The sequence below is a fragment of the Microcaecilia unicolor genome, chromosome 11 (assembly GCF_901765095.1).
Source record: "Microcaecilia unicolor chromosome 11, aMicUni1.1, whole genome shotgun sequence".
NCBI lineage: Eukaryota > Metazoa > Chordata > Amphibia > Gymnophiona > Siphonopidae > Microcaecilia > Microcaecilia unicolor.
The window spans coordinates 101,885,884-101,910,264 of NC_044041.1; the positions used below are offsets into that span (position 1 = coordinate 101,885,884).

At 43.5% G+C, this 24,381-nt stretch overlaps 1 protein-coding gene across 1 annotated transcript in view; it reads right to left on the reverse strand.

Annotated features, from left to right (window-relative positions):
- MELK (maternal embryonic leucine zipper kinase) overlaps positions 1-24,381 on the reverse strand; it is a 174,649-nt gene that overhangs the window by 66,942 nt on the left and 83,326 nt on the right. The window contains 4 exon segments of the mRNA XM_030219609.1: positions 1,379-1,510; positions 10,913-10,999; positions 16,461-16,559; positions 23,408-23,476. Of these exon segments, the coding sequence (XP_030075469.1) occupies positions 1,379-1,510; positions 10,913-10,999; positions 16,461-16,559; positions 23,408-23,476 (387 nt within the window).

The following is a 24,381-nucleotide window of genomic DNA, read 5'->3' on the forward strand; positions in this document are numbered from 1 at the left end:
ACTCCCAGCAGGAGCTCCGCTTCTCCGGAAGGCTCTGTTAAGGGGTTTCCCGCCCCCTGTTCACTTCGAGAAGCCTTTGTTAGGAAGCGTTCTAAACGCTGTTGGTTCGGGGACGCGGTTAAGGTAGGTGGGGGGATAGACCGGACCAAGCCTTTCCTTTTAGTATGAGGCAATTTTAACTTTCAGAAAAAAAAAAATTCTTCAAAGGAAAGAAGAACGCCAAGCCAAGAGCTGCTTCCTACATTCACCACATCGTCATCTTGACATGCCCCCTCAGCATCGCTTAAGATATTTTTATTAAAAAATTGTTGTCCTGGGAGTAATATGATAAGCTATCATCCTTCTGGAAGACCTAAACCTCAATATATGAAGTCTTAATAGGTACTGTTTTTGTTTGGGGATAAATTAGAGGGCTTTGAATACTTTGCTGATTCTCTGTCAGAATTACTTCTTGGTGGTTTGAAATACGTGATGGGGGAGGGAATGAATGGGGTTTCAGATTTCACATTATGGTTCTGATGTTTTGATATGGAAACATCTCTGCTATGGTATGACTGCATTTTTGGCAGATACGTTTTGTTTGACCCATTATAAAATTTCAAACTAAACTTCACTAAGATGTACCACTTAATATACTCAGTTTTGTCTAAAATTGAAAAACAAAAAACAAAATATCAAATGAAAAAAAAAAATGTATAACTTCATAGAACTTTTGCATTAAAGGCTGTAGCTTTTACTCAGGATGTTAATGTGGTGTTGGCCCAATGGCTCACTATTAATACAGCATTCCGCCAGGCAAGAGATTTAGGATCCAATTCTAGGACCTCTGCTTCTGCAGATCAGCCAAGGCTGAGGATGATGAACAGATAATGTACACAGCCCCTAATGCCATTGTGCAGTGATTGCACCTATAAAAGCAGCAAACTCAGGATGCCTGTGTACCTGGGTTTGGGATGGAGCCATTGCTTATGGCCACCAACTAAAATAAATTGATGCTGTTGTGACTGGTAGAGGAAAAAAAAACCAAACACAAAAAGTGGGAGAGGAACCCTAGACACTTCCAAATAAGAGCTCATGGCATCACAGCTGGTTCTGAGGATCAGCCCTAAGGAGCAGGAGAAAACTGCTAGAATATTGCATAACTACTGCGATTATTTACACAACATTACTGTATGGGTTTGTAATGACAGGATAAATAGATCTGGAAGTGTATACTAACAGGCATGTTAACACTGGAACTGATTTTCCACTGGGCTTTCATATTTAGATAAAGCTTTTGAAAACCTGCGCTGCATAAGTTAAATTTCTTAATCCATGCATTCCAGCAGAAGTAGAGTTACCCCTGATAAACCACATTAATCCCCTCCTCCCAACTTACCTTCAGTTCATTTAATGGTGAGGAGCCAACTGATCTGAAGGGCAAAGATGACCGCATTAAACGAACAGGCTTACCCTGAGCTTTTTTAGATTGAAGCAGCAGGTATGATGCTGTAGTCTGATCATAATTCCACTAAGATTTAAAAAAAAAAAAAAAAAAGGCTGGATCAGAAAGCACTTCCCAATATAATACACAACTAACTTGCCTGGAAGAAACTGTTCTTGGATGATGATGTGAGATTTAGCAAACTAAATCTCAAAATCTGGTGCTTCCTGATGAAAGGAGTTTCTATCTAGTCTGAGAACTGTGATATGGTCTCCTGCTAGGAAAGGAAAGAGGATAGATATGGTGCTTAGTTTTTGATTAGTCAGAACACTGATGAAGGGAAAGGTTAAAATGGCATGCCATTCATTTATTCATGCAAATATTTATATACCACTTAGACCTAAGCAGTTTACAGTTTTTTTTCATTTTACAGGTACTGGGTCTGTCTCTAATGGGCTCACAGTCTAAGCAGTACATTGTACTACTGTTATACCTGGGGCACCAGACGGTTAAGTCATACTTTCAAAATATCATGATGATAAAGTGCCATTAAAGGAATATTCCTGGTGATCATATAGAGCACACTGAATCTTATGTTTTGTCTCTGAAGGTTAATTCAAATCACATCAACTATGTATATTCCATTCCAATCTTGCTGCCAGTCTTCCAATGTTTCTTTGGTCTTCAACCTTGCAAAGCATAATACTCTTCTCAAAAGAATCTGGTCATTGCATATGTCCAAAACAAGACTTTTCAATCTGGTTATTTGGGCCTGAAGTAAGAGTTCAGGATTGATCTTGTCCAGGGCCCAGCTGTTTTTCTTTTTTTTTTTAAGTTGCCCATCCATGTTATTTACAAGATTTGCCGCCACCACCACCACATTTCACATAAATCAATACTTTTTCTGTCCGTTTTGATGGTCCAAGCTCTTGTATCCATAGAGTAACAACCACCACCGCCCCCCCCCCCCCCCAAAAAAAAAAAACCTTGCACGTATGATAAGAATATCTATGAAAATGGTACTCCCCCATTTTGGAGGGAACTATTAGAAATTTTAAGTGTTAGTATGGAAAATAAGATGACAATGTATAAATGCTTGTCTGCCCTACCCTACCTGACAACTTCAGGCCTCCTTAGTAAATAAAGCGACGATACTTACCTGTAGCAGGTATTCTCTGAAGTCAGCAGGCTTCATATTCTCACAAGTGGGTAGACGCTGAACTGCGTTTCCCAATCTGGCATTTATGCCAAAGTAAAAAAAAAAAAAAAAAAAAAAAATTCAGAGCTTTATGAAGCACAAGGCGTGCTCCACTGCACATGTGCGTGCGCTTTCAGGCCCGCAGCGAGAACCCGGTCCTCAGTTTAGTTTTAAAGCAAAAACAAAAATAAAATGAAAGACGGCTCCAAGGGGAGGTGGGCGGGATTGTAAGACTATAAAGCCTGCTGTCCTCGGAGAATACCTGCTACAGGTAAGTATCTTCACTTTCTCTGAGGACAAGCAGGCTTGCATATTCTCACAAGTGGGGAATCCCTAGCATCCAGGGTCACTGAAAACAACATTGGCCAACTAGGCCTCGTAATGGCATGGACATTACAAAGATTAACCTGAAACTATATACAATCTGAATGAATGTGCAGCCTGGAACAGAAGAAAACGGGCCTAGGAAGGTGGAGTTGGATTCTAGACCCCAAACAGATTCATGTAGAGGACTATTCTATTGTGATGGAAGGTGTATCCCACCACTAAGGCCTGAAAGCTCACTGACCCTATGAGCTGAACTAGGCCTCGCAATGGCGTGGACATTACACAGATTAACCTGAAACTATATACAATCTGAATGAATGTGAAGCCTGGAACAAAAGAAAATGGGCCTAGGAAGGTGGAGTTGGATTCTAGACCCCAAACAGATTCAGCTGAAGTAACAGCCATCAAGAAAACGACCTTCCAGGTCAACTTCAGATGGTAGGAATTCAGAGGCTCAAAAAGGAGCTTTCGTCAGCTGGGTGAGAACTACGTTGAGATCCCATGACACTGGTGGAGATTTGACAGGGGGCTTTGAAAAAAGCAAACTTCTCATGAACAGAACAACTAGAGGCTGTCTAGAGATGGGCTTACCTTCTACTTGTTAAGTACTAAATTGCACTAAGGTGAACCCTTACGGAGTTGGTCTCGAGACCAGACTTAGATAGGTGTAGAAGGCACTCCAGCAAGGTCTGTGTAGGACAAGTAAGAGGATCTAGGGGCCCTACTCACACAAGAAAGCAAACATCTATATAAAAAAGGACCACCACCTCTTAGTGGAATCTTTCCTGGAAGCCAGTAAGACACGGAAAACACCCTCCAAAAGACCCAAGGAAGCGAATTCTAGGCTCTCAACATCCAACCTGTGAGAGCGAGAGATTGAAAGTTGGTATGCAGAAGTGACCCCTCGTTCTGATTGTCGGAAAACAGTCCAATCTCCACGGTTCTTCCGAGGATAATTCCAGAAGAGAGAAGCAAATCTGCCGTGGCCAGTACAGTGTGATCATGGTTCCGCAGTCTTGCTTGAGTTTCAAAGTTTTTCCTATTAGAGGTATCGGAGGATAAGCATACAGAAGACCTGTCCACCAACTGAGGAGAAAGGCATCTGACACTGAAGAGACCACTCATGTGGTTGCATTATCCTGCTCAGCCTGTCGGCCAGAGTGTTTGTGCCCGCCAGATAAGTGGCTTGAAGGAACATGCCATGCTGGCGAGCCCAATGCCACATCCGGACAGCCTCCTGACAGAGGGTATGATCCGATGCCCCCCTGCTTGATAATACATTGCAGACCAATTGTTTGAACGAGAATAATTTCATGGGACAGCTGATCTCTGAAAGCCTTTAGAGCGTTCCAGACCGCTCAAAGCTCCAGGAGGTTGATCTGAAGATTTTTTTCCTTTGGGGGACCAAGTTCCTTGAGTGTGAAGCCCATCTACATGAGCTCCCCATCCCAGGAGAGATGCATCAGTCATCAGCACTTTTTGTGGCTGAGGAATTTGGAATGGAAGTCAGTCAAATTGGATCGAATTGTCCACCATTGAAGAGAGTAAACGAGCTCTGGGGACACTTGGATCTTCCAGAATCCCCATGGCCTGATACTGAGAAGCCAGGGTCCACTGAGCTGATCTCATGTGAAGACATGTCATGTGTGTAATGTACACAGTGGAAACCATGTGGCATAGCAATCTCAACATCAACTGAGCTGTGACCTGCCGAGAGGCACGAACCTTGGATGCCAGCAAAAGAAGAGAGTCTGCTCTGGCTTCAGGGACGTAGGCTCGAACCTTGTGTGTGTCGAGCAGGGCTCCTATGAACTCCAAATTGCTGGACAGGGTATAGATGGGACTTGGGGTAGTTTAAAATGAACCCTAGTAGTTCTAGCACCCGAACAGTCATCTGTATGGACTCCCGAGCACTGTCCTCTGAAGTGCCCTTCACCAGCCAATTGTCCAGATATGGGAACAGGACTCCCAGTCTGCGTAGCGATGCTGCAACTACCACTAGGTGAAGACCCTGCAAGCTGACGCAAGGCCAAAAGACAACACGTGATACTGAAAGTAATGTGTTCCCAGCTAAAATCAAAGACACTTCCTGGAAATATCGGGATACGAGTATATGCATCCTTTAAGTTCAGAGAGCATAGCCAATCGTTTTTCTGAATCACTGGGAGAAGGGTGCCCAGGGAAACAATCCTGAACTTTTCTTTGACCAGGAATTTGTTCAGAGCCCTTTGGTCTAGGATGGGACACCCCCCCCCCCTGTCTTTCTGTAGAAGAAGTATCTGGAATAGAATCCCTGCCCTTCTTCCCCTGGTGGAAAGGGTTCGACTGCATGGGACTTCAGAGGGGTGGAGAATTCCTCTGCAAGCACCAGCCTGTGCCGAGAGCTGAATGAATGAGTTCTCCCATTGGTCTGAGGTTATAGGAGGCCACCTTTGGTGAAAAAATTTCAACCTCCCCCAACCAGCAAGTTGTCCGGAACGGACACTTACTGTGGCTATGCTCTGCTGGAGCCAGTCAAGAACTTGTCCCATGCTCTGACTGGGGAGCAGCAGGGGCTTTATGCGTACGCTGTTGATGAGAATGAGCACGCTGACACTGAGCAGGCTGATGAGCTGAAGGAGTGTACCTACGCCTAGAGTAGTAGTAGGGAACACTCTTCGACTTGCCAAAAAAACCTCCTAGCGAGAAGGTTGGCACAGAAAGCGCCTGGTGGGAAACAGAAAAGAAGATAGTATCAGTGTGTTTCTTGATTTGGTCTGCGACCTCCTCAACCTTCTCTCCAAAAGCATTATCCCCCTGGCAAGGAGCATCTGCCAACCTCTGCTGAACAGTTTTGCTGTTTTGTCTTTTTCCAGACAATGCTCTCTGCACTTCAGGATTAAGAGATTTTGCACTGTGCCCAAGAGCACCTTTAATCCCAGACTTTAGGTGGGATTTTTTTCCAAGTTCATTAAGGCAGTGTTACTCCATTTTAATAGGAGAACCTAGAATCTAATTTGAGGTTACAACATCGGTGCCGTTATAAGGACTATTACAAGACTTTCTTTTGTGACCCCTGACACAGGCGCTTGGTCACCGAAACATGGCCTATGTCCTGTTTCTGGAAGGCCGTTTGTGCTTTTTTGCTTGCTGAAGTGGAACGGGCCCATTTGTGCAACAAGATCCTGCTGAGTTTGTCCACTAGGATGTTGTGGAGCTCTGGGATATATATAGCTTGTACAAAAGAACAAAGGTAGAAGAGTGTTCCAGATATGGTATGCCTCCTTGTTAGTTCAGACAGACATGGAGACATCTGGTTGTTGGTGCATCAGAGAATCATATTCCCTGCCATTAGATGTTTGGGAGCAGTAATTGCAAGGTATACTGCATTTTTGGAGGACACTGATAGGGAATGAATTCTATATTTTGAACAAGAGTCCTTAGTGTGCAGTAATGCAGAACATGTGTTCCCCATGCTTTGGGGGAAGCATCTGTCAGCATGGTATCTGCACTTAAAAGGTTTGAAAAGTGCAACTTTTGACAAGTTGAACAAATTGTTCCACCACTTCAATACCTTTTTGATTTGTGGGGTTGTTAGAATTCTGTGGCTCAAAGGTCGATTGTATTGGTCCCACCTATTCTCCAATGAATAGGTTGTATTTGGAGTTTTGTTGTACAGATTACTACCGCTGTAGCTGACATTTGGCCTAGCAGCCTCAGGAGTAGGAGTATTCCGGCAGTGCATCACTGGGCCAATAGAAGTTGAGATGTGAGGTGTTGAATCCATCTGGGAATGTTTGTTTAGAAAAGACTCATGTTTGAATTGTGTCCAATGTTGCTCCAATGAGCTGAATGGTTTGAGTTGGGGTCAATATAGACTTTTCCATATGTATGATGAAACCTAGAGATTGTATTGTAGTCATGGTGAAATGCAGAGTTCAGTAAGTCTTAAGTCAAACAGAGATGAGCCAATTGTCTAAGTAGGGACATATAAATGCCCCTTTCTTCATGAGGTAAGTTGCTACTACCATGAAGCACTTTGTGAACATCTTGGGTACTGAAAAGTCTGAAAGGCACGCCCTTGGATTGAACAAAGATTTTGAAAAATGAAATGCAGATATTTCTAGTGGTGTGGATGAATGGGCATATGCATCCTCGAGGTCTAAAGTTGCTAAAATTGTATTAAAATTGTAATAAATGCATCCTGAATTTCTCTCTTCTTAAACAGATTTAATTTCCTGAAGTTGAATATGGGACATAATCCACTTGACCTTCTGGGAATAATGAGACTAGAAACCTGGATGGCTGTCTAATGGACGAATGGTTTTTTTGTTTTGAGTTCAAAGGAGAAGTTGAATTTTGTCCACTAGGATGGTTAACTGCTGAGTAGGAAACTTCGTAGTATGTAGGGCAGTGGTTCCCAAACCTGGTCCTGGGGGCACCCCAGTCAGTCAGGTTTTCAGGAGTGGCCTAGTGGTTAGGGTGGTGGACTTTGGTCCTGGGGAACTGAGTTCAATTCCCACTTCAGGCACAGGTAGCTCCTTGTGACTCTGGGCAAGTCACTTAACCCTCCATTGCCCCATGTAAGCCGCATTGAGCCTGCCATGAGTGGGAAAGCACGGGGTACAAATATAACAAAACAAACCCATAATAAATATTCATGAAAGATTTGCTTGCAGCAAAGGTAGTGCATGCCAATCTCTCTCAAACATTCACTGTGGATATCCTGAAAACCTGACTGGCTGGGGTGCCTCCAGGACCATGTTTGGGAAGCACTGACATAGGGTATGGAGGGGAAGTTGGAGTGAAATTTTTATTTTGTAACTGTCTATTTTTAAGAACCACATATCTGAAATAACCTTGTGCCATTCCTTCAAAGAAGAATCTTAAACATGCTCATAATTTTGTTTGGATGCCAGTGTCAATGAAAACTTTCTTCCTCAGTGAATTTGGACATTGGAAAGATGACTGTTGAGAAGATCTAGATTGAAGCTGATGTGCATAGGGTTGATATCTTCTACGGTAAATAGATTATGGAAAGTAATGAGAATAGAGTTTCCAAAATGAAGGAAAATTAAATAGTCCCTAAGTTGTGGAAGTACTGGAAGGAGGATTTGAAAGTTCTCTTGGTGTAGAGCGATTATCTAACTTGAAAGTGAAAGGTGCTGCATGTCATCACGAAAGAGGTTATGCCCTTGACAGGGGGCATCTGCCAGAATCATGAAGATCCATCAGGGAAGCCTGAAGCCCAGCAATCCTTCTGGCGGCTCTAGAGACTGCTCCTATTTGTGAGGTGGTGTTGTACATACAAGTATTCCACATGAGATGAAAAGCAGTTTCCTCCAAAATATTGAAGAAAGGGTTTCTAGAATTGTGAAACAGACAGCCTCTAAGGTCTGATAAAGTTTAGAACACTGGAAGTGAATAATTTGAAGTTGGTGAACAGCAATTCTTTATGCAAACATGACTCCCATAAAAACTTGTGTCCGGATTTCAGGTGTTTACCAGGAGGGAAGAGTGCATGTAGTTTATGTTTTAGAATTGACAGTGCCTCAAATGTCACAAGTAGTGCGGGAAGCTACGGTTTACTGTGGCCAGGGACAGTCTGGACCTTCTACTTAGTGTCTAGGCACTTAGAAACTGGTTGAAGTGAATAAGGATTTTGCCAAATTTGGATTGTGATCACTGCAGAAGGGAATGGATTGACAGAACAACAGGATCTGTAGGGAGTATCAATTGGTGTCAGAATGCCTTCAGAGTCTTTTCTAGTCATGGTAGCACTTTTAGCTCCAACTGCAAAATCCATTAGTACTTTCTGTATGAATTTGCTATATTCAAAATGTCTTCTGGAGACATACGAACATAAGTTTTGCCATATTGGGACAGACCGAGGGTCTATCAAGCCCAGACATATCCTGCTTGACAACTTCAAAGTGTCCATTTACTATTGGGCTCATGATGCTCCTTGAGAATAAGATGTTCAAGCTCTTCAACTCAAGAAAGTAGTTCCACTAAAGGAATAGGCAAGTTTTGCCAGTGCAGGAGGAGGAGAAGAAGGACTCTGTGGATGGACTGTGGAGGCTGCAGAGGAAATATGCAGTATTGGAAACCGAGTTGAGAATGGGTGGAGTGAAGTGAATGCTGATAAAGATGGCACTGTGGCAAGGGCTGTTGTAGAACTTTTTGAAAGCGCTAAGTAGGAGAAGCTGCGTCCTGAGTAGATTGAGGAACAGCAGCAATTGTTTGTGGATTAGAAGCTAAAACTACATTAATAGAGGTTGAAGGAGATACTAGGTTCCATCTGATTTTCTTGAAGACTTGTTTTGCTGGTCTTTTTGAGCTTTATTTGGCAGTTGTGGAACTCAGTGTGCACACTAGCAGTATCAGATATTCTGGAAGACATGCTTGCCCCATCACTGCAGACTTGTGGAACTTGAGGCTTTATGCACGCAGCAGAAGCTGCAGAGTAAGATTGCTTAGAAGGTTTAGTTTGTGGTTCAGTTTTAGATTTAACAATTTTGATGACTATGTAGAGCAAACAATATGAATACACAAACATCATATAGCAGATCATGTGCCATGAAAACAAAAGCATACATGCCATCAAACTTTTAACAATGGTCACACCCCTTCCCAAACCCTAACTTCTATTTTACGAGAAAACATAGATATTGGTGGCTAATAATATTATATACCGCAATGAAAAACAGGACCAGTCAGTCATCCATCTACCAGAAAACACCCCCCCCCCCCCCCGGCCCTAAAAGTATCCAACCAAAACAAACTGAGGTCAGTATAAACCTCCTAGAGGGCCTGTACTCTTATGGCCCTCCAAGATTCCAAATTCTGAAAGCACCCCCCCCCCCCAAAAAAAAAAACAAACAAACATGCACCTAACATCCACATCTAGGTCTCAAGATCTCAAAGAGCCCTCAGTGACAGTCTTTGGATAGAACGATCCCATACAGATAAGAATTTGAGTCTTGCATTTAAGTGAACAGGCCCCCCCCCAGTATGTTACATTTAAAAAAATAAATCAATGAATGAAGTTTATTACACCAAACCCAGAAGGAAGGTGCATCAGAAACTGTCCAGATCCCCAGAATCGTCGTTACCAACCAGCCCCGCCTTCCTGATAAATTGTCATCCCCCTTATCCTGCAACACAAAAACTTCATAACGGTCTAACAGGCCCAGTAGGGATAAAGGGACCCAAGACTGTAAAATGGTCTTGATAAATCTAATAACAGATCTCCAAAAATGTTGAACAGAACATGACTAAAATGCTTGAAAAAAAGGTTGCATCAATTTGGTGACATTTCTGACAGACAGACACATCAACTTTACCAATCTTGAATAACTGCTCCCAAGGTAAACCCGATGTAGCACCCGAAACAGACACGCCCATAAATCTACATTAATGGTCAAATTAGGAATGCACTTAAAGCCAATACGTCTAATGTTCCAGGCTCCTTGTGGAGATCTGTGCACCACCTATTTATTAGATCCACCAAAGTCCGTTGCAGAGGTAACTCTGGTTCAGTTTTAGAGGGTTCCACTATACATTTAGTTACTAACAATGCTGACAAAATGTAAAGACTCATATAGCATATCACCTTTAATAGAGACCCCTGAGGGGTAAGGCTGTTGGTGTTGAGAACTGTTGGTACTAACAGTGAGCCCACAGGGTCAGTAAACCCACCTGTACCCGAATTGGACCCTTTAGGTTAGCACATACAGACTTCTCCATAATCAAAAAAAAAGGGGTGGGGGTTCCACTTTTTTCCTTTCCTGTGAGATAGCAAGCGTCCACTGCACAGCACAGAGAAGAACTGACGTCTGCAAGGTGGGAAGGGGAGCCATGCACACTGACTGAAGCATTTAAACTATCAAGCTAGAGAGCACATCTAAGTAGGCAGCTCACAGGGTAGGATACCCAAGTTGTTTGCATTATCTTGAAGACATGGAGAAAAAGGGATTCCATACCTCAGAAACTAAGTTAGTCATGCTTTGTTTACTGCGTTTGTGGAACACAGAAAGCTCTGTAATGCAATCTTCATCAATATACCCAAGCTATATGAAATAGAAAAAAAAAAAAGACCTTTAAATTAATGAGATAGGAAGACCGTATAATAAGAATGAATAGTAATCATAAGCAAATATTGTTAGTCACAACAAAAATTAAGCCTAAAAATGTAATTTATATTAATAGTAAAAGACAAGATATTCTATGGACATGTTGAGTGGGAATATAAGGTGAAATATATTCTTACCTGTTAATTTCCTTTCCCTGAGTCCAGCTAGACCAGTCCACACCAGCGGGTTATACTCCCTTACCAACAGATTAAAGTAGAAAAAAAAATTCAGACAGTTCCAAGTGACTTCACCGGTATAACAGCAGGTGCCAACTGGAGCTAGTCAGTTTCATCTAACAAAGCCTCAAATCAGAAAGTAACTCCCCCAAATCCTATGGAACCTCTGTGGAACTCAACATTCAAAATACATACCACAAGACTGCAGTGAATTAGAGTTCCAATGGGACCACAGTCCAAATCTGTTACAACAAAAAAAATGAACAGTTACTTCTCCCCACCCCCCACCAATTCTTCCAGGGCGGGATAGTAGACTGGTCTAGCTGAACTCAAGAAAATGAAATTCACAGGCAAGAATAAAATTTATAAACTTCCTTATTATCCAGCTAGACAAGAACACACCAGTGGGATGCACCAAAGCTCATAAATCACCTCTGGCCCACAGATCCATATAGTAATGCTTCATAAAAGAATAAAGGGATGACCAAGTAACTGTCAACAAATGTTGTCTGGGGCGACCATTCAGGCCTCCATCTAAAAAGTGGCCTGGGATCTAGTCAATATGGTGAAAAGTCATACACGTGTATTCAGTACAAAGAGCTCCTAGCACTTGAGGAACAGGTCCAATCTCTGGAGCCTAGAATAGCAAAACTTGGAGGAGCTGAGGCAGAGGCAGACAGAAAGGTTTATAGAGGGCCACAAAAGAAGTCCACCTCCTGCCTGGCAACTTCTGTGCTGCCATGGAGGAGAAAGTCTCCTGAAGGGAGTGCATCACTGTGGAGAGGCAGAAAGTGATCCTGTATCCAGGACCTGCCCTCCAGGGGATGCAATATTCTCCCACACAAAAGATGTGTTTCCAGGGGCTTCTGCCCAGGAGCGAAGGGTTAGGATGGCCATTGCAGTTAGAGATTTGATCAATAGGCAAATAGATAGCTGAATGGCTGGTGGACATGAGGATCGCTTGGGTCACTTGCCTCACTGGTGCAAAGGTGGCGGACCTCAGCAGCACCTAGATAAGATTTTAGACAGTGCTGAGGTGGAGCCTGCTGTCTTGGTACATGTGGGTACCAATGACATAGGAAAATGTGGGAGGGAGGTTCTGGAAGCCAAATTTGGGTAGAAAACAAATCCAGATCCTCCAAAGGTAACATTTTCAGAAGTGCTCTCCATTCCAGGTGCAGGACCCAAGACACAGGCAGAGTTCCAGAATCTCCCTTAAAGGAACACATCCACAGCTCAATGCTGCAGCCACAGCAGATGACAAGCCCCCACTGCCAAGAATACAGAGTTTGAGCATATCTGGACAAGATCATAAAGCAAGTCCATTAGGAAGACCAACCCGGACTTCAACTAGGCTGACTTCCAGGGAGGACAGAAGCAGCACTAAGGCCATATAACCCCCGTAGGTGGCCTTCTGGACTTCTAGAGCGAAAGTGAAGAGATGTTTCAACTGGCTCGCCATCTTCTGATCAAAGGGATCCTAGAGCATGGTGCCACTTTCCACTAGAATAGCGGTCCCTCCTGGTGACCATCGTGACCAAGATGTCTACCTTAGGGATAGGAAACAATTCACATCTTTGAGACAAGAAGTAAAAGCTGGTCCATGAGCCTGAAATCCTGCAAGACAGCCTGGGCTCTCCAAGACCATCTCAGAGAGAACCCAACGGTGAGGAAAGATCTTTGCTGGTCTACGGTTACTGGTGAGAATATATTCCACTAGGACTCCTCCAGTGGCTCAAAATACAACTGGAAGACTTCCACCACCTGTTCAATCAGGGCTGGCAGCTCCTCCCTTCTGAAAAGCTGCATCACTAAAGAATCACTCTCCTCTCCTAGGCACAGCTCCCTGGGCTCTTGAAAATAGGGGAGAAGACGGTTCCAGGACACACACTTCCTAGCACATGGACCCAAAATGGAAGAGTGCTAGGTCATCTGACCTTCCACTGGCTGCCCTCTACTGCTTGGTAGGGGGGCTGGTGGCAAAGAACCCAGAACCTGAGAGAAGGAGACAGCTACCCCCCCCTGGGGTGAGATCAACAAAGTCCACCCCCTTTTCATGCTGCCAGGGCTCTAAGCCCTTTTGATATGGCAGCAGTCAGCATGGGGCCCAAGTCAGGCTCCCAGAAGGCCAAATGGGATGGCTGAGCTCCAGACTAGAAGCAGCAGGGGTTGCCCAGAGGAGAAAGCAAAAGTGGCCGCTGCTCCTACCAAAAAGCCATGTGTCTGCAGACAGCAGCCCGGTACTAAGCAGCAGCTAAGGCCACAAACCTGTGCCTGGAGCTGCACAGAGACACCCTGAGTGGTCTTACCCACAACTGGGGTACTCCGATCCAGCCACTGAATAGCAGTGCTACATGGGCATGCTGGGCCTCTCCCACCGGGACTCACCAAAATTGCTACCAGAGAGGATGGTAAATCATCTCTGATACAAGTTGCCTACTGTCCCCCTCCTCCCTGGAGCTCAGCACTCTCTGCAGTCCTGGCATCTGCTGATTTTTTAAAGATGGTGTGTGTCTATCGCAGAGAGAGGGGACCAATGAACCAATGCCAGTGATTAGAAGAGCACCAGCTCACAGGAAAAAAAGGTGCTGGCTACAGGAGCTGAAACACCCCAAGCTCAATTAGGAAGTGGCCCGTATACTAACTCCAGGATTCAATCAAAAGTACACCCACCGTCACTGGGGTCTTAGGGAGTCAGACCTCCAAAACAAAAATAAAAGTAGCTATACCGGTCCAACCTGCACTGTCCGCTGGAAGTAGAGAAATACTGACTAGCTCCAGGCTGCATCTGCTGTTATACCAATGAGGTCACTGGGAACTCTTTCTATACATCCATCTGCTGGTCAGGAGATATAACCAACTGGTTTGCACTGGTCTAGATGGATGAGGAAATTAGAAATAATTACAACATTGTGACGCATGTGGAGGCTCATTTTCAAAGCACATAGACTTTCAAAGTTACATAGGTTACTATGAGGCATATTTTCAAAGCACTTAGACTTACAAAGCAACCTATGAAACTTAGTTGTAAGTCTACGTGCTTTGAAAATGAGCACCTATATATGCTTACTTTGCTTTCCAAAAGAAAGGAGGCTTGGAGGTGTGCATGTCCCGCCCATATCAAATTTTCAGTATATGACAAGGCATCCTGAAAAGGGTTCACTTTTTGGAACATGTATATACGCAGATAAACATGCATTCTGAAAGATGGGCTCCACTGATTGTGTGGAACACCTTATTTGTTTGAGTTAACAGCAGCAAAGTCACTAAGCAACTTGATAAGCGTTCAGTATGCAGGCAGAGTTAGGTACTCTACCTCATATTCTATTCCTGCAAACATTTAAAGACATACTAGTAGAGCGGAACAAAACCAGTACAATAGGCATTAACGAGGATTTGACTTTCAAGCTTTTAAGATAGAAATGCCTTAATACAAATCTTTTAAACTCTGGATGGACAGAGAAAAATGAGAACCAATGGATATTCTGCTATCCTTTGTGATTAAATTGATATAATAACTGAAAAAATAGTGACAGTATCAATACTTTGTGGAATATAACATGTCACAATTATGAAACCACTGATACAGTAAAAAGCAAACTGTCAGTTTCATTTGATTTGGAAAAATATCAATCTGCCTAAATTGAACCTATTGCATATATAGCTAACTTATGATGACTTTCTATGATTGCTGGAACTCAATGCCTTAACTGTACTCTTTGTACTGCGTTGTATTAATGGTCTGTACATTAGTCAATAAAATATTTGTGTAACATGGTGTCAGAATTATTGAGCAGATTGTGCTGAATCAGATACAAATATATATATATATATATATATATATATAGCAATACAAAAATACAGCTTTAAAAATATATATATTTGAAGATGCAACAGGAACTGGCTTTCATTCCAAAACTCTCTTTCCCCATCCCTTTTTCTGGGAACTTCTGATAGCAGGGCTAGGCAATTACAAACACTTAAGAGACAAAAGGTAGCTTTCTTCTCCTCCCATCTGAAAAAGCATGACTAGGTGGATATCTGAAGGCTCATCAGGACATCTCCGAAAACCAAAGACCCAACAGACAAAGTCTGGAGAACCCATTGACAACAAAGAACTCAGAGGAAAACCATAAACAAAACATTTGCCTGTCATCAGAGGTATACCTGCCCCCTCCCATCATCTATCAGACAAATGGACGCCAGGACATCTGCAGAAAAGGAAAGACTTATAATGTGATCATGTGAACAGACTACAATAACCATAATGCCTTGCAAGTTATCCAGTGCAAACCAGGAAGCAGGTGCTGGGACTCTGTGATCATATCTTCCTGCAGCATGCAAGATATAAAAGCAAAAGCTGTTTCCCCAAGAAGCAGATTCTCTCTTCAGCTGCAAGCAACTCAGATCCATTCACTGCAGAAGCCCTGCTCCCTGCTCCTGACCACATGGCTCATCACAGCATGCTTGTAACAAAGACTCTCTTGTAAGTTAAACTGTAACCTTAACTTTTAAACTAGCTACCTTACTTAAGTACAGATTATCTGTAAAGATCTCTTAAAAGAACTCTCTCTCGTTTGTGCTAGCCTTATATGATTGCATTAATCATATTGTAACTTAATAAACCTTTTTGAAGCTAAAAATATAGTCTCTTTGTGTTCTGAGTATATGGTATCTGTTAAGGTTATACTGATAGCGCATGGACACTTTTAAGCTTAGTGCCATGCTCTCAGTACATGCTTTCAAATCTTGCAGTTCAGAATACTGCATTTCAACAGAGATATATACTTAATTTATTTAATTTATTGCAATTATCACCTTTGGTGATTGGTGGAGAAATTAATATCCTAAACCTTATAAATACAGCGCCTGCTCTTAAATTATAAACAGTAGCGAGTGCTTTAGAGCAATATTCCCCAAGTAAATAATTTCTTGTTACATTTGAACCAAAAAAAGTGCTACAAGTGAACGTCAGCAGTTCAAATCTAGAAAGGAACCTACTGATTTTTGGGTAAGACGGTATACCAAATTTGATAAAGAGGTATATTTTCAATATGGCTACTATGGAACTTTGTAAGTGCTTTGAAAATGAGCTTCATAATGGCTAGACCACAGATACTTACACAAAAACAGTGAATAACACTGATACGTTTGAACTTGCATAACACCATTCTATCTGGCAGGGAGTCAAGCAATGCATAGTATTCTGCAGAGAAACTTACTGGATATTTACTTTGCCACTCAACAGGACATTTATATCCCTGCAATAGCCAAGGGTGGTTCAGAAGATGCTTAATTGTTATTCTTTTCTTTGGGTCTACCTAACAAGAGATCAGAAAAAAAAAATCAAAATCAACAAATCTTCAAAAAAACAAACAAAATAAAACATTGTCCTGGAACTTAGTGCACACTTCTAGCTCTTTCAGAATAAGAGGTTTTGAAAAATAGTTCTACAGATTTGCTGGACAGAACTGCTTGCTGCTTTGGTGTTGAGCATAAGACTATGGGCCTTTTTTCAATACATTTTCCCTATAGAAGAGGGAATAAGGTAAAGTGATTTTGACTATAGCTCACAGATCAAAATAAAAACACAGTGAATTTTGTTCTAACTTGTTCATTTCCTTGAGTCCTGCTAGATCAGTCCAGATCTATGGGCTATACCAGGGCAGGAGAAAGACAACACCTTCCATGGCTGCCCTACAAAAAGGCACTGTCCCACCTAGCCCAAACATCATATTTGACAAATAAAATTGTGGGAGTACTATGTTGCAGCCTTGAAAATATCTTACAAGACATCAGTCCCTGCTTCAGCCCAGAACGCCTATGACCTGGTAGGGTGAGCCTTAAGGCCCCGAGGAGCCTTTCTCTGAACAATTAGGCTGATACAATATAGTCAACCTAATCCAGCATGCAATTGAAAACTTTGAAGCCACATATCTCTTGCAAGGTCCATAAGGGGGGGGGGAAGATACAATATCCAAAAAGGATGTAATCTTCATGTGGCTGCTAGTGTCCAGCTTATGGAGTGTCTGACAGACACAGAAAAAGGAGAAACCACCTTCAGCAGAAAAGGGGGGAGAGGTACAATATGCAGTGAAACCACATCAGAAGGACAAAGGTCCCTACAGATGGCCACATGGAAAACCCTTTTAAGAATGAGATTTTTCAGAGAGGTCTACCAGACAGTGTCAAAGGGGAGCCAAGTAAGGCCCAACACCAAACTGAAATCCCGTTGGGTCACCACTGCCTCATATGTGGGTTGAAATGACAACCACCGGCAAAAAATGCACTAAATCTAACTGGGCTGCAAAACAGGCATCACCAATTTTGCCTCTGAAATAGGCCGAGTACTGCCATTTGGAACAAATGAGAGTCAACCTGCACTAGGTCTTGAACTACACAGCCTTGAAAGAACAAGATGAGTGGACAGCCTGCCCACAAGGGTATGCAAACCAGCCAAAGCACCAGGCCTCAAATACTCTCTAGACCCTGATGAAAGTCAAAGATGTGGAACATTTCTCCACTCCTTCAGCAGCACGGCACTGACAAAGAGAAAACATCTTCCTTCTTAAGTACTGCCTTTGAAGAGCCAAGTCTTAAGGTATCAGGATCTTCCATGAGAACCAGCCTTTGTCCTCTTGGGCAAGGGAAGTGAAGTGCAGATGAAACGCAGCAAGGCCATTCTATCTTGCATTATCACTTGACTTATCAGAGTCCATAAAGGAAAGATGTACAGTGGCTGAAGTTCAGACCACAGTTGCACCAGAACATCCAGCCTCTCCAACGCAGACTCTCTCCTCCAGCTGAAGAACAAGGATATCTAGAATTCTGGTGAGTGGCTGAGAAAGGTCATATGGACAATGCCCACCCCTGCCAAATAAGCCATTGAGAACGCCAGCAGGTGCAACTCCGCCCATGCATACAGCTTGTCCACAGAAGACTGCTGCACTCCTAGTAGCTCCCTGTTTGTTGACAACCACCACAACTGTGGCATCATTGGACAACACACATACCACTCAATTCTGAACCAGAAAGGAGGATGTGACACAAGGCCAAATGAATAGTTCTTGCCAACCAGCACCCCTAAGTCACCCTGTCCAAACAGTGGACTCCCCAGTCTCTGAGAATCACATCTGTAGTTGCCACATTAAATCTAGTGGGTCCTATGGAACCCCTCTTCCTTCAAAAGATGGTGTGAAGCTGATCACCACTCTAGTGGTCTCTGGAACAACAACTAGAGCCTGGGGACCACAGGGGAAGCACAGCAGGCTGCAAAAATCACATGTGGGTCCTTGGACACATACAAAAAAAACCCAAAAAACTTCCAGGTTGCTGCCATGGGGTTAAGCAATTGTAGGAAATCGCAAGATCTTGGAGCTGGGACTGTAGCTTGCTCGCTTGGGCTTGCAGAAGAAGGGATATGGACCCCTAACAGGTACTGAATCATTCTCCACAGATATTCGAGAACCTGAATTGGTTTCAAGTGACTCTTGGTAAAGTTTAGCACCAGCTGAGGTTCTACAGGAAGGAGACCACCTGAGCCACTGCCCTCCAGGTCTCCTGCTCCAAAAATCGGCCCAATTCAACCAGTTGAGCCAATTGTAGGGGTGTGCTCTGATCAATTCCTTGCAAAAACAAAATAAATGCTGCTGCTGCAGTCATGATCATTACCTTGGTAAAGATCCTAGAGTTGTCGCTAGGCCCAACGGGAGGGCTCTGAGATGAAGTAGTTATGGGCATCCTAAATAGCAATGTGGAAGTATGCTTCTAAAAGACAAAAAAGCCAGAAACATCCTTAGACATATCATTAGGATCACTAATTGTGGTCTCACCATGCAGGATCCTCACAACAGCATTGACCTCCTTGAGATCCAGCATCCCCCTTTTTCTTGGAGATGACAAAAAAAAAACTGAACAGCAGTCCTGTCCACACCCCTGTGATGGCACTAGCTTGATGGCTCCCACAGCAAGCAACAAGTTTTGCTTACTGCATATTTCTTGGGCCCTGCCCCATAGTGGGCAACACTAGAAATGAGTCAAACACACTCTACAAACAAACATATAGCTCAGCCAAACCATCTCCAATATCTATTGATCAGAGATAAAGAAGGTCCACTGCTGGTAAAAGAGGCAAAAGTCTGACTTCCACCAATTCCACAATGAGAGGACTTGCTGAATCTCACTGAGGTCCCTTGGCCCCTCCACCAGGGTTGATGGAGGGGAAAATGAACTACCTGGCCTTCCTGCCCTTGAAAGAGCTAGCCTTTCTACAAATACGAGGCAGGAAATGAACTCCTTAATGGAATGGGGATGGAACCTGTCTCCAGGCCAAATCATCCCCAGACACCCTACAGCAGTGGTTTTCAACCCAATCCTCACAGATCAAATGGTCAGTTGGATATTGATGACATCCACATAACATAGTAACATAGTAAATGACGGCAGAAAACGACCTGCACGGTCCATCCAGTCTGTCCAACAAGATAAACTCATATGTGCTACTTTTTGTGTATGCCTTACCTTGATTTGTACCTGTCCTTTTCAGGGCACAGACCGTGTAAGTCTGCCCAGCACAGTCCCCCGCCTCCCACCACCGGCTCTGGCACAGATCGTATAGTCTGCCCAGCACTATCCCCGCCTCCGGCTCTGCCACCCAATCTCGGCTAAGCTCCTTAGGATCCATTCCTTCTGAACAGGATTCCTTTATGTTTGAATTCTGTTACTGTTTTCATTTCCACCACCTCCCGCGGGAGGGCATTCCAAGCATCCACTACTTTCTCCGTGAAAAAATACTTCCTGACATTTTTCTTGAGTCTGCCCCCCTTCAATCTCATTTCATTTCATGTCCTCGCGTTCTACCGCCTTCGCACCTCCGGAAAAGGTTCGTTTGCGGATTTATACTTTTCAAATATTTGAACGTCTGTATCATATCACCCGTTTCTCCTTTCTTCCAGAGTATACATGTTCAGGTCATCAAGTCTCTCCTCATACGTTTTGTAACGCAAATCCCTTACCATTCTCGTAGCTTTTCTTTGCACCGCTTCAATTCTTTTTACATCCTTCGCAAGGTACGGCCTCCAAAACTGAACACAATACTCTAGGTGGGGCCTCACCAACGACTTATACAGGGGCATCAACACCCCCTTTCTTCTGCTGGTCACATCTCTCTCTATACAGCCTAACAACCTTCTAGCTATGGCCACCACCTTGTCACACTGTTTCGTCGCCTTCAGAGCCTCAGATACTATCACATAAATATGCATGCAATGTTATTAGCATGCACTCATCCATTGCATACAAAACTTCTTATGCATATTTACTGCATTTGTATCCCACATTTTCCCACCTATTTGCAGGCTCAATGTGGCTTACATTGTACCAGAGGTGCGTTTGCAGTCTCCGGTGTTTACAAATACAGAGTGATATTGAGATGAAAAAACGTTCATGTGGGACAGCCACATAAGGTCGTTGAACAGTAGGAGAGTTGTGTTTTGTGCATTTTGATTTCTAGTGTTATTGTGTTGCAGAGATCAGGCATTTGTTGGGTTGGTAGGGTATGCCTTTTTAAAAAGATGCGTTCCACAATTGGGTGCTTATGTAGGAAAAGTTGGATGCGTAGGTTGATTTGTATTCGAGTTCTTTGCAGCTTGGGTAGTGCAGGTTTAGGTACGTTCGTGATGATTCGGATGTGTTTCTCGTAGGTAGGTCGATCAAGGCTGTCATGTATCCCGGGGCTTCACCGTAGATAATCTTATGAACCATTGGGCAGATCTTGAAAGCAATGCGTTCTTCAATTGGGAGCCAATGTAGTTTTTTGCAGAGTTTTGCGCTATCGTATCAGGTTTTTCCGAAGATAAGTCTGGCTGCCGTATTCTGAGCGGTCGGGAGTCTCTACGGTTTGTTCTTTACATCCTGCATAGATATTCATTGTGGGTACCCTGAAACCCTGACTAGGCAGGTGGTCCCTGAGGACCGAGTTGAAAACCACTGCCCTAGAGGACTATGCTCTGGGAGTCACTGAAGCCTGACATCTCCCAGGTCCTTATCTACTTCATATCCTCACAAGAGCAGATGCCCACAGAAGGGCTGACCAATTTCTAAGTCACAGCCATCTACCACCACCCCCCAAGGCCAGCAAGCACAAACAGATGTGAATAAGTTATACAACATATCTGCCACAAAGGCTGTCCCTGACTCCAGAAGAGCCACATCTGGTGAATGGGGAAGTCATTGGACCCAACACAGAACTCTCGGGTTTCAAAACTGTCACAGATTACTGCCTATATCCCTCAGGAAATGAAGAGTTTAAAAATGAACTTGATCTTATGACTGCGGGCTTCAAGGGTCATAATGCACTCCACCAAAATGGCAGCCTTCTTGGTGACCACCAAAGCATGAAACTTAGGGAACCTGGTACATCTACAGGTCACCCTGAGGAAGGGTATAATGCTTGTTCATCAATCTTATCCCCTCAAAATCAAGTCCTGGGTCTACCACTCTGCCAGCACCAAGCTTGATAGAGCATTGTGGAGGGGGAACAGCTTTTGGAGGCCTTTTAGGCCCTCCAAAATAGGGTCCCTTCTGATGGAAATCACAGAAACTGATAAAACCTAGTCTATGAGGAAGAACTCCTCTTGACGAAATAAGTTCATTACTAGGTTCACAGTCATCAGGAGAGACCTGTCCAAACTTCAGAGAAGCTCCCAGAGGGGAACCACTCCTGATAAAACATCACTTCCAAACATCCTTACAAAAGATGATGGTGCAACCCTGGAAAGGCTAGCAGCTCCCACTGTGGCTGCTTTGTCTGGAGACCCCTGAGAGGGCTCCCTGCTGGCCATATCCTTAGAGATCTAAGAGTGCCTACTTAAGACAGACAGAAAGATCAAAAACTGGGACCATAATGGAGGTCAATGAGCCCCCAGTGAACCCAAGTCCAGTAGATGAGGCCCCCCCCCCCTGCCGCCCGAGGAAACCTAATCACCTTGAACTGTGCACACGCAAAAAAGCAGTCAAGGAACAAAACAGCCACGTTACCACCAAAATTAAATTTGGCCACAACAGGAACGAGAGAGACTCTCTCAAGTCTGTGCTCCTATCTTTGAGGAATGCTCCAAGTGGTCCCTGCAGCTTCCTCGTTTATACAATGCCATCTCCATTGCATATAATCATCTCCATTGCATATGGTACAAAAAGAGCCAGCCACTGTACTTATGCACCAGGATCTGCAGGCCCCGCAGTGTCAGCCAGCCAGCATAACAGAAGCTGCAGACATGTAGCCCTCCCCCAGTCCCCAAAAGGCAGGATCTTCTGCCTGGGTCAAAACTAGGCCTGCTGTCTACTATGCTTCAGCCTGCCATTCCAGCTCTCTTTTTTCACTCTTCACAGCCCAGGTGTATGAGTTTATATATATTTTATTTAGATTTTGCTCACACCTTTTTCAGTAGTAGCTCAAGGTGAGTTACATTCAGGTACACTGGATATTTCTCTGTCCCAGGAGGGCTCACAATCTAAGCTTGTACCTGAGGCAATGGAGGGTTAAAGTGACTTGCCCAAGATCACAAGGAGCAGCAGTGGGATTTGAACCAGCCACCTCTGGATTGCAAGACCGATGCTCTAACTACTAGGCCACTCCTCCACTCCATATGGGGGGGAGGTGTGCTGCTTGGCCCTGTAGACTCCAACTGCCTGGCACACAGAGTGAAGGCTTGCAGATTGACGCTCTGGGCTGCTGATTAGGAAACGTCACTTCCCTTCTTTATCTCAACCAGTGGTCTAGTCTTGGCCCTTATCCCGAGAGTCTCCAGCAAGTACTCACACACAGAGCCAAAGAGCCATAGATCAAGGCTCAGGGAGTAAGGCTGAAAAAGCTGAGAAAAAAACAGAACAAAAACACAAGAGAAATTGCTGCACCAGTCCACCTGCACCCTTCTCCTGGAGGCAGAGAAATGCCTGAATGTTCCTGGATACTCCATCTATTATACTGATGTTAGAGAATCATGAAGTTTCTGCCTTCATCTGCTTGAAAGGTCTGGACTGATCTAAGAAGATAAGGAAATCCCAATATGCAATGGTCATGCAAATTTAATGTAGGTATCCTGAAAACACAACTGGCTAAGTAGTAAGCACTACCTAGCCACATACACACACACAACTCACCACCACTTACTTGTAACATCTGGTTGAGAAGTATTACACTGCCAGGAGAAAGCCACTTTGGAATCTCATATTTTCCTCTCTGAAGAAAGATAAAATTGCTAAGCAGTAACTTCTTTTAAAAACAAAAACATAAGTTCAAACCACAACAAGAACAAGAACATGTAGAAGTTCTCATTATTGTGATAGAAGCCAACATCAAATTCCTTAAGGGGGGGGGGGGGTCTAATGCAGAAGGGGGCAACCATGGTCCTCAAGAGACAACTCTTTGTGGAAATCTTGAAAACCTGAAATTGATCTGCACGTACAGCTTCCACTGTATGCAAAAGGATGTCATGCATATTCATTGTGGAAATCTTGAAAATCCAACTGGGTTTTGGCTCTCAAGGACCATGGTTGCCCACCCCTAGTCTAACCTAAAGTCATCTGCTCAGTTTGCTGGTTAAGTCACATATTCCATCAATGCCCAATACATTTTGTTTCCATAGTGGACAGCTGACAACACTCTGACAAAAAAATAGGTCTTTAGCTCTTTTTTTTTCTTAAAGAAGTGTTACGCTCAGGTACAATAGGTTATTTCCATGTCCCCAAAGGCTCAGGTACAATAGGTTATTTCCATGTCCCCAAAGGCCTTACAGTCTAAAAACGAGAGTTAATTACTTGTGCTACTGTTATGTGCTAATGCAATTAATGTGATTTTAGTACAGGTTCATTTGTATGCAATAGGACATACTAAATAGCACATAATAATTCTTGCTTTAAGTTTGTACTAATGGCAGTGCTTACTCAAGGCCACAAGAGTGCCATTGGGAAATGAACCACTACTTCCCCGGTTCTTAGCCTGCTGTGTTAACCATTAGACTCCATCATCCTATACTTCCAGTGAAAGGAAGATTTTTCTTTTTTTTTTAAACATACGTGTTAAACCACATTTTACAGAGGATTTTCCTAAAACGAGCAATTTAATAGACCGAGAGAGAAAAGAAA